The sequence below is a fragment of the Notothenia coriiceps genome, unplaced genomic scaffold, assembly GCF_000735185.1.
Source record: "Notothenia coriiceps isolate Sejong01 unplaced genomic scaffold, NC01 NC01_scaffold00006908, whole genome shotgun sequence".
Taxonomy (NCBI): Eukaryota; Metazoa; Chordata; class Actinopteri; order Perciformes; family Nototheniidae; genus Notothenia; species Notothenia coriiceps.
In genome coordinates, this window is record NW_011339609.1 from 1486 (window position 1) to 15809 (window position 14324).

General features: G+C 42.1%; 1 protein-coding gene across 1 annotated transcript in view; it reads right to left on the reverse strand.

Annotated features, from left to right (window-relative positions):
- Window positions 1-1135: 1135 nt before the first annotated feature.
- galcb (galactosylceramidase b) overlaps window positions 1136-14324 on the reverse strand; it is a gene marked incomplete at its 5' end in the record, with an annotated part of 16757 nt that continues 3568 nt past the window's right edge. Inside the window, 10 exons of the mRNA XM_010769290.1 lie at window positions 1136-1547; window positions 2228-2304; window positions 4283-4446; window positions 4548-4728; window positions 5179-5323; window positions 5423-5512; window positions 5597-5686; window positions 5955-6082; window positions 7992-8185; window positions 8650-8805. Coding sequence (XP_010767592.1) covers window positions 1404-1547; window positions 2228-2304; window positions 4283-4446; window positions 4548-4728; window positions 5179-5323; window positions 5423-5512; window positions 5597-5686; window positions 5955-6082; window positions 7992-8185; window positions 8650-8805 — 1369 coding nt within the window. The remainder of the gene's footprint in view (window positions 1548-2227; window positions 2305-4282; window positions 4447-4547; window positions 4729-5178; window positions 5324-5422; window positions 5513-5596; window positions 5687-5954; window positions 6083-7991; window positions 8186-8649; window positions 8806-14324) is intronic.

Genomic DNA, 14324 nt, shown 5'->3' on the forward strand with positions numbered 1-14324 from the left:
AAATGAAAATACTCAAGTAAATGCACATCTACCTCAAAAATGTAGTCAAATAGAGTAGGTGAGTAAATGTCCGTAGTTATTATCCACTACTGCTTTTCAGTGAGGATGACAACGCAACAGATGATTACGGTGTAACATGATGCTCTGTATATGAAAACATTGTTTATAGTCAGGGGTGCACACAACTTTCTCAGTGAGGTACTCAGATGAGTACCTGGAGTCAGTGTTTGGTACTCCAACTTCCGGCTCCCTCAAAGTTCCCATGAAGCCCTCTGTATCGCGAATATCAGCGGGTGGGGGTGCTAGTGGAGTATGATGAAGCCCTCTGTATCGCGAATGTCAACGGGGGGGGGTAGTAGTAGAGTGCAGAGCTTCGTGACCACAGAGCGTGTGAACGTTGTGATCAGCTGTTTTAGCGCAGTGCTGCTGTACAGGCCGACGTTAACAGCAGCCCTGTCTTTGCACACGGAGACCGACTCCGTCGTCCGGTGATCTAACCGCCTTATGGAAAAGCTTCACATATACATCGGTACGCAAATGCGCTTTGTGACACAAGTGACGGTACGCATTTCAGATTGTTGCCGCGCATGCGTACCTGCGTACCACTTATGTGCACCCCTGTTTATAGTTATTTGCACAACAGACTGGGGAAGTGATACGTGTGTGGCGATAGAACAAACCACACCAAAGGTTTGGAGCAAAGTAGACATTAAAAAAATCTGTTTCTGCCGGGTCTTTATATGGACTTGGTGGTAGAGGTGGATAAACTAAGCGAGACACCATGTAGCCTCAATGTATTAGCAATGCATATATTAAAAAAATAAATAAGCCAGTTTCATAATCACGCTTTAGACTTTACATCCAAAGATTACATAAGAGGATTAGGACCACATCAGAATTTTTTTTTTGGGATGTGACCAAAAGTAAAATAAATAATTTGGTCAAAACCCACTTTTTTACTTTTACTTTTGGTCACATCCCAACACATTTTTCTCATGAGGCCCCAATACTCTTCCGTACAACATGCACCGAACATGCCTCAAGTCAAACTTCATATTCAGTCTGAATGCAGAGGACCGGTCACAGGCTGATATGTTGCAGCTTTACTGACTTAAAAACATGTTCAGACTCTCACTAAATGTCTTGTAGCCAGCTCATTATCATTTATTTTATTATTTCAGCCATTTAAATGTAAAAACATTACAATAAAACAAAAATGTAAACATTTAAAAATCATTTATCCCATTATAATACAAATCAGTGCAAATTATTTACAATTATTTCAGATTAAACATTTTAAAAGGAAGAAAAGTTAAGTATATATTAAGCACAATTAAGTGTTAATAAAGGCATTCATCACACTTTCAAAGCATTGTGCAGATCATTGTTCCACTGTTAAATCCTCACTCTGCCAGCACAGCAAAGTTATCAAACTGAGCCAGTTCAAAGGAGTGTGTTCCTAAAGCCGCCCAGCCGTTGGGGGGGGCCAGCACCACAGCATTCTTCCACAGAGGGTAACCATTCAGCAGACCTGACGCATACTGACCCTGCAGAGGATAACACAAGGAGAGGCTTTATTACATACACTAATCGTACATTATGACCATCTCTTTAGACTCCTGCCTACTCATCCTGATGGACAGTCACATGGATGTGACGTAAACAAACATTCAATTCCTACAGAGCCGAGCAGCCAGAAAAACCTCTCTCAATCTTTGTAGAGCAAGGCAAAGCAGGGTATGTATACTCCTTTCAACACAGTGCAATTCAAAGTGCTTTACACAAATAAAAACACAGCTTCCTCCATAAAAGATTTGACTTTTTTAAGAAATTAAACTAAAAGTGTAACCTGCTCAATAAATCACAGTTACCAGCTCTCTAAATAAACTTAAATATGGATTTGAAGAAAACACTCAAGTGGGTGTACAGCTAATCTCAAAGTCTGTATGAACACTCAAACCCCTTCAGTCAGGCTCATATCCTTTCTGCTCTTCATCTTCATTTATGTATTTGATTGTTCATGATTGTTCTATTGGTTTTTAAATGTGCGGAAGCATGGGGTACTTTTTTATATATTTGCCGGTTGTTTGTGTTGTTTTTAAAATGTGTATCATAATGGATAGTGTCTTTTAATTGCAAACCAAATCCACCTACGAGTACAAATGAGGGAACCTGAAGTTTTGAAAAGGACAAAAACACTTTTCAAACATTAAGGAACTCCACGTACCTCCACAGTGAGAGTTAAGGTGTGCCAGCCGTACGCCCGGGTCCCAGACTGTCCCTCTGCCAGGACAGTCTGTCCAGCTGGGGACAGGAAGAGGAAAACAAACAATAAGAAGCCATGGCACCTGTTTGATCCTCAACAAGGTCGGCTGGACCAACATTTTCAAAAGTATGTTCCTTTAAACCTGTTTGGAGATTACTTATTTTATTTCCATTTTATTTCAAAGGACAATTCTAGAAGTACTACTTTCTTTTCAAGGTGAATGAAGAAGAACTAAACAAAGAATGAGAAGAATTCTGCTATCACTTACAGTAACTGTTAGCAACGTTAAAGCTAGGACAGGCACTAGGACAACGCTGCTATAAAAATAAAGACAAAACAAAAGGACTGTCGACATTCTTAAGTTGAAATGAAAGCTCTGAAATCCTACCAGCTGTTTCTTGACTGGTCACGTGAGGCTGTCTCTTAAAAGACATCTTTAGACCATTAATGCGCCACTGAAAATTTACGATAATAAAAAAATATATATATATCGCTTGACTTTACTTATAATCAAATGTCTTCAAATAAATCATAGAACTATGGAAGAGGATAAGGGCCACATGAGAAATATTTTTGGGATGTGACCAAAAGTAAAATAAAAAAGTGAGTTCTGACTGTTTTCTTTAATCTCAGAATTCTGACTTTTTTTCCAAGATTTTGGAGATTTAAATAAAAAGTCAGAATTCTAACTTTAATCCCAGAAATCGGAGGGAAAAAAAGTCAGAATTGTTGGTGTCCATAATTAAATGTGTAGGGAAGTGGAAGGTGATGCTACTACTACCGACTCAGGGACATTGGTATTGAAGGTATTGCACTCAGATGGCTCCAGTCCTACCTCACTGAACGATCCCACTTCATCTCCCTCCCCAACCTCTCCTCTGCCACAGCTTCAGTCACCCAAGGCGTTCCTCAAGGATCAGTACTTGGACCCCTCCTCTTCATCATTTACATCCTGCCCCTCGGTCAGATACTCCGCCACTTCAACCTGGACTTCCACTGCTATGCTGATGACACTCAGATCTACCTCAGCACCAAATCCCTCCATAACCCACCCCTTACCCACATCGATTCCTGTCTGACAGCTATTAAAACTTGGATGCAACAATAACCTCCTCAAACTGAACAGCAACAAAACAGAACTCCTCCTAATTGGCTCCAAATCCACCCTCAGCAAGGTCACTAACATAATACTCACCATCGATGGCACCATTGTTTCCCCCTCCAATCAGGCACGCAACCTTGGCGTAATCTTTGACCCCACCCTCTCCCTCGAACCTCACATCCGCCAAACAGTCAAAACCTCATTTTTCCACCTCCGCAATATTGCAAAAATCCTACCCTCTCTCACCCGCCCCGCAGCCGAACGATTAATCCATGCCTTCATTTCCTCCCGCCTTGACTACTGCAACTCACTTCTTTACGGCATCAGCACTACATCCCTCAACAGACTCCAACGGGTTCAAAATGCAGCTGCACGTCTCCTCACACATACCAAATCATGGCATCACATCAGCCCAGTCCTCAAAGAGCTCCACTGGCTTCCTGTCTCCCATCGCATCAATTACAAAATTCTGGTCCTCACCTACAAAGCACTCCACCATTTGGCCCCCCCTTATCTCACAAACCTTCTCACTCCTTATCAACCCCCACGGCCCCTCAGATCCACCGCAGCCGGACTCCTATCCATTCCCACATCCACACTCTGCAGCTTTGGGGACAGAGCCTTCTCAGTGGCAGCTCCTAGGCTCTGGAATTCCCTCCCCCAAGATCTCCGTGACTCTGAGTCCCTCACAGTCTTTCAGTCCCGCCTCAAAACACATCTTTTCAACTCTGCCTACCCATAAGCCCCCCTCCTCTCAATCAATTTCCTCTTGACTGCCTTTTTATTTATTTTACTATACTTACTTGTTTGCCTGTCCTTGTTTGTCTACCCTCCCTCATATTGTAAAGCGTCTTTGAGTTGTGAAAAGCGCTATATAAATAAAATGCATTATTATTATTATTATTATTACTGACCGAGATCATTGGTCACTTTGTATGTGCCGTCTGCAAACACCCAGAAGAAGACCCCCTGAGCGCTGCGGACGCACTGCCCTCCTTTATCCACCCGCGCTGCTATGAACACTCCCCCGGTCTTCACGCTCTCCATGAACACATCACAGCTGACCGTCACGTTCTGCCTGGAGCACAAGAGCGGTCTAATGTTGGACACAAACCTGGATTTTACACAGTTAAGTTAGCACATGAACACGTTGAGGTACTTGAAGGTAGCACCCCTCACCACTGGTGGTCTCCGATGACGCTGATGGTCTGGTCAGCGTCAGCGGCCCACGTGATGGGTCTCTCAGTCAGAACCTGGCGTAAAGTGAAGCTGTGAGCCCCGGGGTCCGTCAGGTTGAGGTAGTACTCAAACACCCCCGTCTGGTCGGCAAAGTTTGGAGCCTCAGAGAAGGGGGGGTTTCCTAGAAGAGGCCGCACACAGAGATGGAGAAGGTTTTCCTATCAATGGAAGATATCAGGACAGAATACATGAAGGTATACAAGAATTACAAGGTATTCTTTTTTTTTTAAATGTATAATTTTCTGAAAAAAGAAAATTGAAGCCAGTTCATTACTCAGGAAAATGGATTATACTTAATCTTCCATTTGTTGAAGTCCCTCTCAGCATAATGCTCTGGGTAAACATTTAACCAGTGTATATGTCTGGGGCTTTTATTGTGAAAGGTAAGAATATCAGAGTGGATTTGGTTTGTCGAGGTTGAAAGGAGTGTTTAATAACCCTCAACCCATAACCTCGGATACCTTACTGTAGTCACATTTTGACATGACTGGTTTATGCCTGTATTTTCACAATGATCAACCTTTTCCCTCTACCTCACACTCAGGTTGGGTGGTGTATGTGTCGTACTTACGAACATCAAAGTTGTCCTTGTATTGTCTGGGGAAGCGAGCAGAGGGGGGGGAGCCGGGGTAACTGCCTTTCTGTCCTGAGGTCACTGTGGTTAAAGTGTAAACCTCATCTTCAGCCACGCTCAAGGTGAACGAACCGTCCACAAGCTGAAATGATAGATACACCCAAAAATAGAAATCTGTGTTAGAAATGTTGCTCGGTGACGATACATCTGGTAGGAAGATCTTTTGAATGTGCCTCGTTACCGTCAGAGGAGTTCGTTTCTGGAAGAAGGAGGGCTTTTTCGTTTTGAAGTTAAACTGAGACCGCCATACTTGGAGTTCCTTAATGGAGGCCTGCAGGAAATAAATCATTGAGAATACAACAAAAGCATTGTAACATGATTGTAACAGTGTGGTGAAGATCTCAGCGGAACTTACAAAGGATCCCTTCAGCTGGAAAGTTGCATTCTGGGAGGTCACATTGAAGGGGGGGAGTGGAGGTCTAATGCATACTGAATGATCATGAGTCTGTAAAGGAAAAACAACATTTATTTTCCTTTCCTTTCTAACTTCATCTCATCATTGAAGGCAGGAAACTCCCCGAAGAAATCCTCTTTAAAACTAGAAATAATAATCCAATAAAAGCTGAGTGATCACAGAAAAGCTGAGCCTAAGGCTGTAGCTCTGGTGTTTGAATATTGTGCACAGCTACTCCCTAGAGAATTGAATTACATCATTTAAAATGACTATGTGAAATTACAGAATTTAAAAGTTAAAAAAGGTCAGCCTAACTTGCCATGGTTTCTATGACAACAGTGAGGCTTCCCCTCCCGTCCGTCAGGGCTACATAAGTCCCGCCCTGCGCCAGGTGTCCCACAGTCTGCAGGTAGCTCCACCCTGGCTGGGTGAACTGTGTGGTGTGGGCTGGAGAGAAAAGCAAACTGTTTCAACATTTCATTTGCAACGCTCTATACGTGGGTATGGACCAGGCGTCAATTAGACGCCTGCAGCTAGTGCAGAACACAGCTGTGCAGAACGTAGCTGCACGTCTTCTCACTGGCCACAAAAAGCGTCACCACATCACCCCAATTGTGGCCTCACTGCACTGGCTCCCAATTCGGTTCCGCATTGATTTTAAACTCCTTATATTTGTTTTTAAAGCCCTAAATGGGCTGGATCCGGCCTATAAAGCAGAACTCCTCCAGCGCTACACCCCGGCCAGAGCATTAAGGTCTGCTGACCAGCTGCTGCTGATAGTGCCCAAGACCAGGCTCAAAACCCGAGGGCATCGAGCCTTCGCAGCAGCTGGCCCTAGGCTCTGGAACAGTCTGCCCCTCCATGTGAGGTCGGCCCAGACCCTAGGGGTTTTTAAATCAACAGTAAAAACTAACTTCTTCTCCCTGGCCTTCTAGTCAGAGCGGAGCACGACTCATGACATTTCCCTGTGTTTGATTTTTATATTTGCTGTTGTCATTTATTGTCTTCTGTTTGCGATCGCAGTAGTGTGTTTATTATTTGCATGAACAGCACTTTGGCTCGACCAAAAATCGTTTTTAAAATGTGCTATATAAATAAAACCTAATTTGATTTGATTTAATTATTAAATTGTTTCAGTTAAAGAATTTAAAAATAACCTATATGATTTCCACCAAAGAAGTTATGCTTTAGGTTCAGTTGGTCAGCAGTAACTACGGCTGCAGCAAAGAGTAGGGCAGGAATGAGTCCTAATACCTGGAAAGGAGTCAGCATTTTAACACTTCTGTCTTCCCGTTTCCAAGTCGACAGTTTTTCTGAATGTGTTTTTGGTTAGATGTCTGAAATAACTATTGTGGTAAAACAAGCTTTAAATATGTTTAAGGACATAAAAAATGTCAGTAAATACACCACTGGTGAGTCAACCGTCTGTCATAAAAACAGCTGTTACTAACAGGGGACTAAATAAGACAACAAAACATCATCAAACCAAACATTAGCCGCATTTAGCTCAGCGGTAGTGACGTCAAGTCATGTGACCTTGATGTTGTTTGATTATGGCCTAATGTTAGATTTTACTTCAAGAGACTGTATTTGCGCTTTAATATCATAAAGTGCTGTTAATATGAGGAGACTATCCTGCTAAACAAATCGTGAAAGTATCAGAAATGTCTGTTTGCCAAAGAGATTATTTTATGCAATATTCTAAAATCACATGGAAAAATCCGACAGAAATACATCATCACTGCACCACTCTATTCATTAAACTTGGTGGACGGGTGTAGAATGGGCCAAGAAAGAAGCAATAACATTTTGGAGCAGAAACAATGATGTGTGTATTTGCCCATCAAATTGTCTGGGTTTGTAGGTGGCACATGCTACACCCTCTAAGTTTCATTTATAATATAAATAATATAATAATAATAATAATAATAATATTGGGAGGAATGAAACCCTCTTTAATGGTCACATATGCAGAGCACACAGCACACACAGTGAAATGTGTTCTCTGCTTTAACCCATCCTAGTACCAGGAGTAGTACTAGGAGCAGTGGGCAGCTATTGCACAGCGCCCGGGGAGCAATGGGAGTGGGGGGGAAGGGGGTTGTCCGGTGCCTTGCTCAAGGGAACCACGGCAAGGCAGGAGGTGAACTGGGACCTCTCCAAGTAGCAATCCACACTCCATATTTAGGTCTGGTCGGGGACTTGAACCGGCGACCCTACGGTCCAAGCCCTACTGACTGAGCCAGTGGTTTTACTGCCATCCTGCTGACAGACAGACCCTGCTGAAAACATCACCTCCATGGTGGAAGCAACAAAGATTTGTCTAATTGTAACTTTGTGAATCCATGTGTTGTACCTGTGATCCAGATGGGGGGGGCCACCTCGTAGTGCCCGCTCCACGGCTCCTCGGCCGTCATCAGCCCGTCCCGGCCGAACGGCAGATCCTCGTAGTAGCTGGACACCAGGTTCCAGGAGATGGTGCTGAAGGAGACAGTCGTCAACACACAGCTGGACAACGCTGTCGGTCCCAACCTCACCAAGGTGCCTGATCTTTAAAATCACTTTTACAACTTAATACAAATATTTTCTATTATGTTTGCTTAAAATTAACTGATGAACTAAGTCTTAAACTTTCTAGTTTATTAACAATGGGTGGACATAGAGTACTGAGAAACTCCACGTGCTAATATTTAAGATGTAACTTTCAGGTTCAAAAGCTTTAATGTCATGTGCACAATATGTACAGTGTGGTGGTTGGCAATGTACATCTAAATTATTTAAAGTCCCACACTCCAACAATGCAAAATACAAAACAATACAATTAAAAAAAGACATAAAATAGTCGAAGAGACTAATGCATTTGACCCAATGGTGCAAGTTTAAATGCAGGAGTAAGTAAACTAACCGCATGTAGAATAGAATGAGACAAAGAGAAGGTCAAATTAAATTCTGTACAGTGGAAGAACATTATGAGGCTGATAACGAACCACAAAGTGAAGCAAGTATACACTCACGCTGTCATGAATCCATTGACGTAGTTCTGGTTGAGGATGCGGGCCCAGCAGCCCCCACCCACCTCGTCATTCACTGAGCTGTAGTCCTCCGAGGACCAAAGCTTCTTCTGGGTCTGCAGGGCCTCCTTCACTGTGGTGGTGCCTGGGTAGTGGGCCCTGAAGGCCACACGTCACACGAGGAGAAAACATCACAGGTCTATAAACGTGTGTTTGAAATGCAAGAGAAGACCTGAGCTCAGGGTATCGCTGTAAATGTGAACATCGGATCAAAGCATATGGTCACATGACCTCAGAGCTGTCCTGGATTTAAATGCTGCATTACAGTGAAGGGATGTACTCTTCTGAAATAACTGTTGTAGCTTTTATATTATTTGCCCACTTGGTCATGATATAGATGTACAGTACCAGTCAAAAGTTTGGACACACCTTCAAATTCGAAGTTTTTTATTTATTTAATTGTTTCTACATTGTACTGAAGACATCACAACTATAAAAGAACACATATAGAATTATCTAGTAAACAAAAAAGTGTTAAAAAAATCCAGCATATGATTTATATTTTGCTGGCTACTGAAGAATGCTATGGTAGCCATGCTGGTTAAGTGTGCCTTGAATTCTGAATAAATCACCAACAGTGTCACCAGCAAAGCCCCCCACACCATCACACCTCCTCCTCCATGCTTCACGGGGGGAACCACACATGCAGAAACCATCCGCTCATCTTCTCTGCGTCTCACAAAGACACAGAGGTTGGAACCAAAAACCTCAAATTTGGACTCATCGGACCAAAGTACAGATTTCCACTGTCTAATGTCCAAGACTTCCTTTCCCGGGGGGGGGGCCTCATGAGAGCCAGTTTCATCATAGCGTTTGATGGTTTTTGCGACTGCACTTGAGGAAACATTCAAAGTTCTTGACATTTCGGATCGACTTGCCTTCATTTCTTAAAGTGATGATGGGCGGTCGTTTCTCTTTACTGAGTTGAGTGGTTCTTGCCATAATATGGATTACAACAGCAGTCAAATAGGGCTTTACACTGTGCACTAACTCTACCTCTGCACAACACAACTGATGGTCTCAAACACATTAAGAAGGCAAGTAATTCCACACATTGACTCTTGACAAGACACACGTGTTAATTGAAAACCATTCTAGGAGACGACCTCATGAAGCTGACTGAGAGAAGCCAAGGGTGTGCAAAGCTGTCATCAAGGCAAAAGAGGGTTACTCTGAAGAATCTAAAATAAAAATCATATTCTGGATTGTTTAACACTTTTTTGTTAACTACTTCCATATGTGTTCTTTTATAGTTTTGATGTCTTCAGTATTAATCTACAAAGTAGAACAAATTAGAATAAATAAAAAACTTCAAATTTGAAGGTGTGTCCAAACTTATGACTGGTAGTGTACATAGGTGATGATTTTTTATTAACAATATTTTTGTGCTAATGCTTTGTGAAAGCACTAAAAGCCAACCCTACAATATCTTAAGTAGTATAATATATTTATACAATACTAGACATTTTTGTGATATTTGATTTTCTCCATACTGCCTAGCCCTTTATCTAACAAACGTATACATATTCCGCGATATATTTTTGACAAATAATTGATATTACTTACATTGCTAGTATAGTAGCTTAAAAAAAAACAAGGAGCTTACGCACACATACAAAAAACACAAAGGCTGTGGCCACATGCATATTAGTATTGATAGTCCAGTACATGCAGATAAAGACTATAACCCTTTAAAGATGAGCACTGCTCAGTAGAGATGTCCCGATCCGATCACGTGATCGGGGATCGGAGCCGATCACATGATTTTCAAAAGATCGGAATTGGGAGTCAGGTGGGTAATGGAGCTGGGCATTTTGGTGTGCGCGCGCCCAGGGTTCTATGTTGTGTATCGAGGGAGTTCGCTGCACGATGTCGCTCGGCGGTTCGTCACGTGAATGTTGTGTGGGAGAGCGGGCGAGATGTACGTCTGTGGGTTTCATATATCGTCGTAGTGATTTGTGGGTGAATGTTGTATTTTATAGAGACGACGTTTCATACGTCATATAGTAGTAAGGTATGTGTGATATGGTTTATTTGTGTATGTGTGGTTCGAAGTGTGTGGTGTGTTTCCGAGGGCCTGGCCTAGGTGTGTCTGTAGTGTGTTTGTTGTGGTGGTTGTAGGTTGATTGTATAATACTTTACGAGATTTTGTGGCTTAAATTGATTGACGCTCTCTTGTGTACGATACTTTGGTTCCCACCCTAGTCTACTGTGGCTTATGTCTGGGTTGCGGATTGTTGGTTGAATTTCAGATTGCGGCGTAAGGTGAGTTGATCGACGTTGTTACGAACGTGTAAATCGTAACGTCCCCTTTATTCCACTGTTTGCTACTCCGGATTACCACGTATTCTGACGAGCGTTGTGACGGCTGTTTGTAAGGGAAGTATCTCGTATGTTTATGTTATAGTCTGTATGTTTTGGTCATTTCGAGGAATTTTAGCTGCTCGAAGATTTGTGATTCCGTAGGCATGGGTTAGTTATTGTTAGGGCATTAATATATTGTCTGTAAAGTGTGAGGTATCTCCTGGTTGGTTCGCCTTGTGTCCTACTGTCTAGTCCGACGAAGCTATATGTTATAAGGATGTCACTAATTTGTCGATAATCAACGATCACAAACGAAGACATATATCGCATGATGTCAGTGTGTGCTAATCAACTCTGTTACTGAGGTCTATATGTTGAGCCATGCGGGACTTAGTAAGTGTCACGTCCTCTGGGAGGTCGCCGTCGTTATTTATGTCATCTGCTATTTTACGCACTTCGAAAACATTTGCGAATTAGCGAGATACAGTCATTGGGGGTGAGATTGATGAGTTAAAGAGATTTAGATGTTGGGCAATTATCTAGGGATCGCGGATGGTGTGATCTTGTGTTTATGAGGATGTCCGGGGGTGCGGAATTCATAGGGGCGGTGTTTGCCGTGTGTCCTTTTGTCGTCCATCGTATTTCAGTCAACTTTGGTTCTTTTGCTGCGATAAAATAAAATGGGTGTTATACAACAAGTCTTTTCCTGAGTGTATCTTAATGTACTCTTTTGTCGCTGTTAACTGGGTCCGGTTTTGGTGTACTTCTCTGAAGTTTATTATAGTAACTCTTTGAAGACTGACTTTATTTTTAAGTGATGAAGTAGTGCCCAGAGTTTGTTTAATATAGCGTGATAGCTACGTGAGTGTCAGTAACTTCAAGGTTTCATGTCCGTACATAGAGAAATGAGACATCCTTGATTGGTGATGTTGTTTTGGGTTTCGTTTACGTAAAGTCTCTTGTCTTCGGTCCACTGTAATTTTTGGACGTACTTTGTGGTATGTTCGCTCTGATGTTTTATGTTTGTGTCTTTTATGTATTGTTTTTCTTTTTTTGGTGTTCTATTAGGCCGTGTTTTGTACTGGTGCAGTTGCTTGTATTTGTGGTTGTCGTGTGTTTACGGGGGGTGTCTGTGTATGTGTAGGCATGTAGTTTCTGGATTGGTCGTGGTCCGGAATATGTGTTGTGGTTGGTTTTTAAGGTCGTGGGTGATATCGAAGGCATGGGTGGATTTGCGTGTCCTAACCTTGAGTATATCTCTTGGGCGTTTTGTAATGTCATGTGTTCGCTTGTCTCGCTCTGTCTCCGTGCCGCGGTGCGGCTTGGGGTGTTCTGCGGCGGGGCGGCGACCGAGGGTCGTCGGTTGTACAGGGTTTCGGGTGTAGTTGCGGCGACCTTTCTTAAAGGTGTATTTATAGGTTGTTGTTGTCTCTGAGGCCTATAGACTCGCTGTAATCGCTAGTTTGTGGCCAGTAGATGTCTGGTACTGTAAGGGGAGGACTGCCCTCCACTACAGGTTTTTAACACATGACGTTCTGTTGATGTGATGTTGGGTTGTTGTAATAGCGCGCCTAGATAAGCCCGTGTGTATGGTTTGGGATGAAGACTTAAGGTATTGTTGGTTGTGTGGGTGACTCCATGGTGTTGTGTAGCCTTCATTACTTAGTTATTCATTTTGCCGTGACCTTATAAGAGAGGATCGTGTGTATGCGCCTCGTTTCAAGTAGTGCATGCCACGATTTGTTTCAGTCTTTGTGGGGTAATATAGGCTGTTTTGGTTCAGTTTCGGTGTTCGTTTTTTTGGGCTTTGCTTTGTGCTTTCCGCGTGTATTTATTTTTGTATAGTCATTGTGCTTGTGGGTTGTATTAGGTTTTGATTGTTCTTTGTTTGTTTATTTTTTTTTTTGAGTTATTGGTTTGTTGCTCTGTTTTCTATTGTTTCCGTTACGCACTTTGTGTTTTCGGTTGGTGTTTGATTTCTTTTTTTTTTATAGATTTGTGAAGTAATAATAGCCGCGCTTGAGGATTTAGGAATGTATTGTCTACGGCTGTTTATGATTAGCGGCGTTATACTGTAGGCTAGATCTTTTTTATGATGTACGTTTCAATTCATAAAGGTTTTTCTTTTTTGTTCTGTGGTGTGTATGTTTTTTTGTAGTCTTACGAAAGAAGGTGTCGTATGGGTGATATTTCCGGTTAGTCATTCGTACTTTATAGCCTGTCGTCGGAATTGTGGGAGTTTTTCGTGGAGTCTCGTTGAGTTCGAGGGCGTAAGGTCGACGATAGACTCTGAATTCTTAGTCCTCTAGTGGGTGTCGTTGTTAGTTTTGTTATTTTTATAGTGCAGGGCACTACCTTTGCTGTTTATTTCTATAAGATTTTATGTTTGTTTTGTTATCGGTAGTTCGTTTGTAGGATGGTCGTTAGTGTAATTATATCAATGTTGTGTTTTTGTATGGTATTAACCATTGAAGTCGACAGGAATGTTTCATAGTGTGTCTTTCCTAAGCGCAGTTATGACGCCATTCTTTTTTTTGCCACAAAAGAAGTTAAGGAGCGTTGTCTCCCATGGTAAGGAAGTAGTAGCATTCGGCGGTCTTTATGACTTGCTAAATGACTGTACCTGTGTTAAGACGTGTTTGGCTTGTTCGGTTACGGCCTTTTTCTTGTTGGTTACCTCTTTTGGTTTATAATTTTTTTATCCGCTCTCAATTCCTGTTGAACTTGAGAAGAGACTCTACCTGTGGTTAGCACGCGGGACAGAGAATTGGATTAGTCTCATGACTCGTCATTCCCTACTAGGGCTAGTGAAAAAACGAGGGTTAGGCTAAGGCTATATAACTAAAACTGTAAACGGCTATGGCTAAAAATATGGCTAGGCTAGAAATACGTTACGTTAATTCTCTTTTTTTTCTTTTTTTGTAAGTTCAACAGGGAAGTTCCAATAAAAAAAATAAATTAGCCTATAAGATTAGGTGTACCTATATCGCAAGAAAAAAGTGTCGTCGTAACGTAGGTCAAGTCCAACACGTCGTACCTAGTTTTGTTTTGATTTCGAATAAGTCATTAGCAATCGAATGACGATGTTAATCTGTGACGCGGGACGGGTGAGACAAACGGCTAAACCTCTTTTTCGTTGGTCCGATACCTTTTGTTCGGGTTCTTCGTTGTGTATGTACTACAAACACACTAAACCTTTGGTTTTGTTCCGGAGTCCCTACTGAGAATTCTAACTTGTACCAGTAAAAGACAAACCATTGTAACTTATCGTTTTAATTTTTTTTCATAATTTTTTTTTTTTTTTAGGGCTAGGG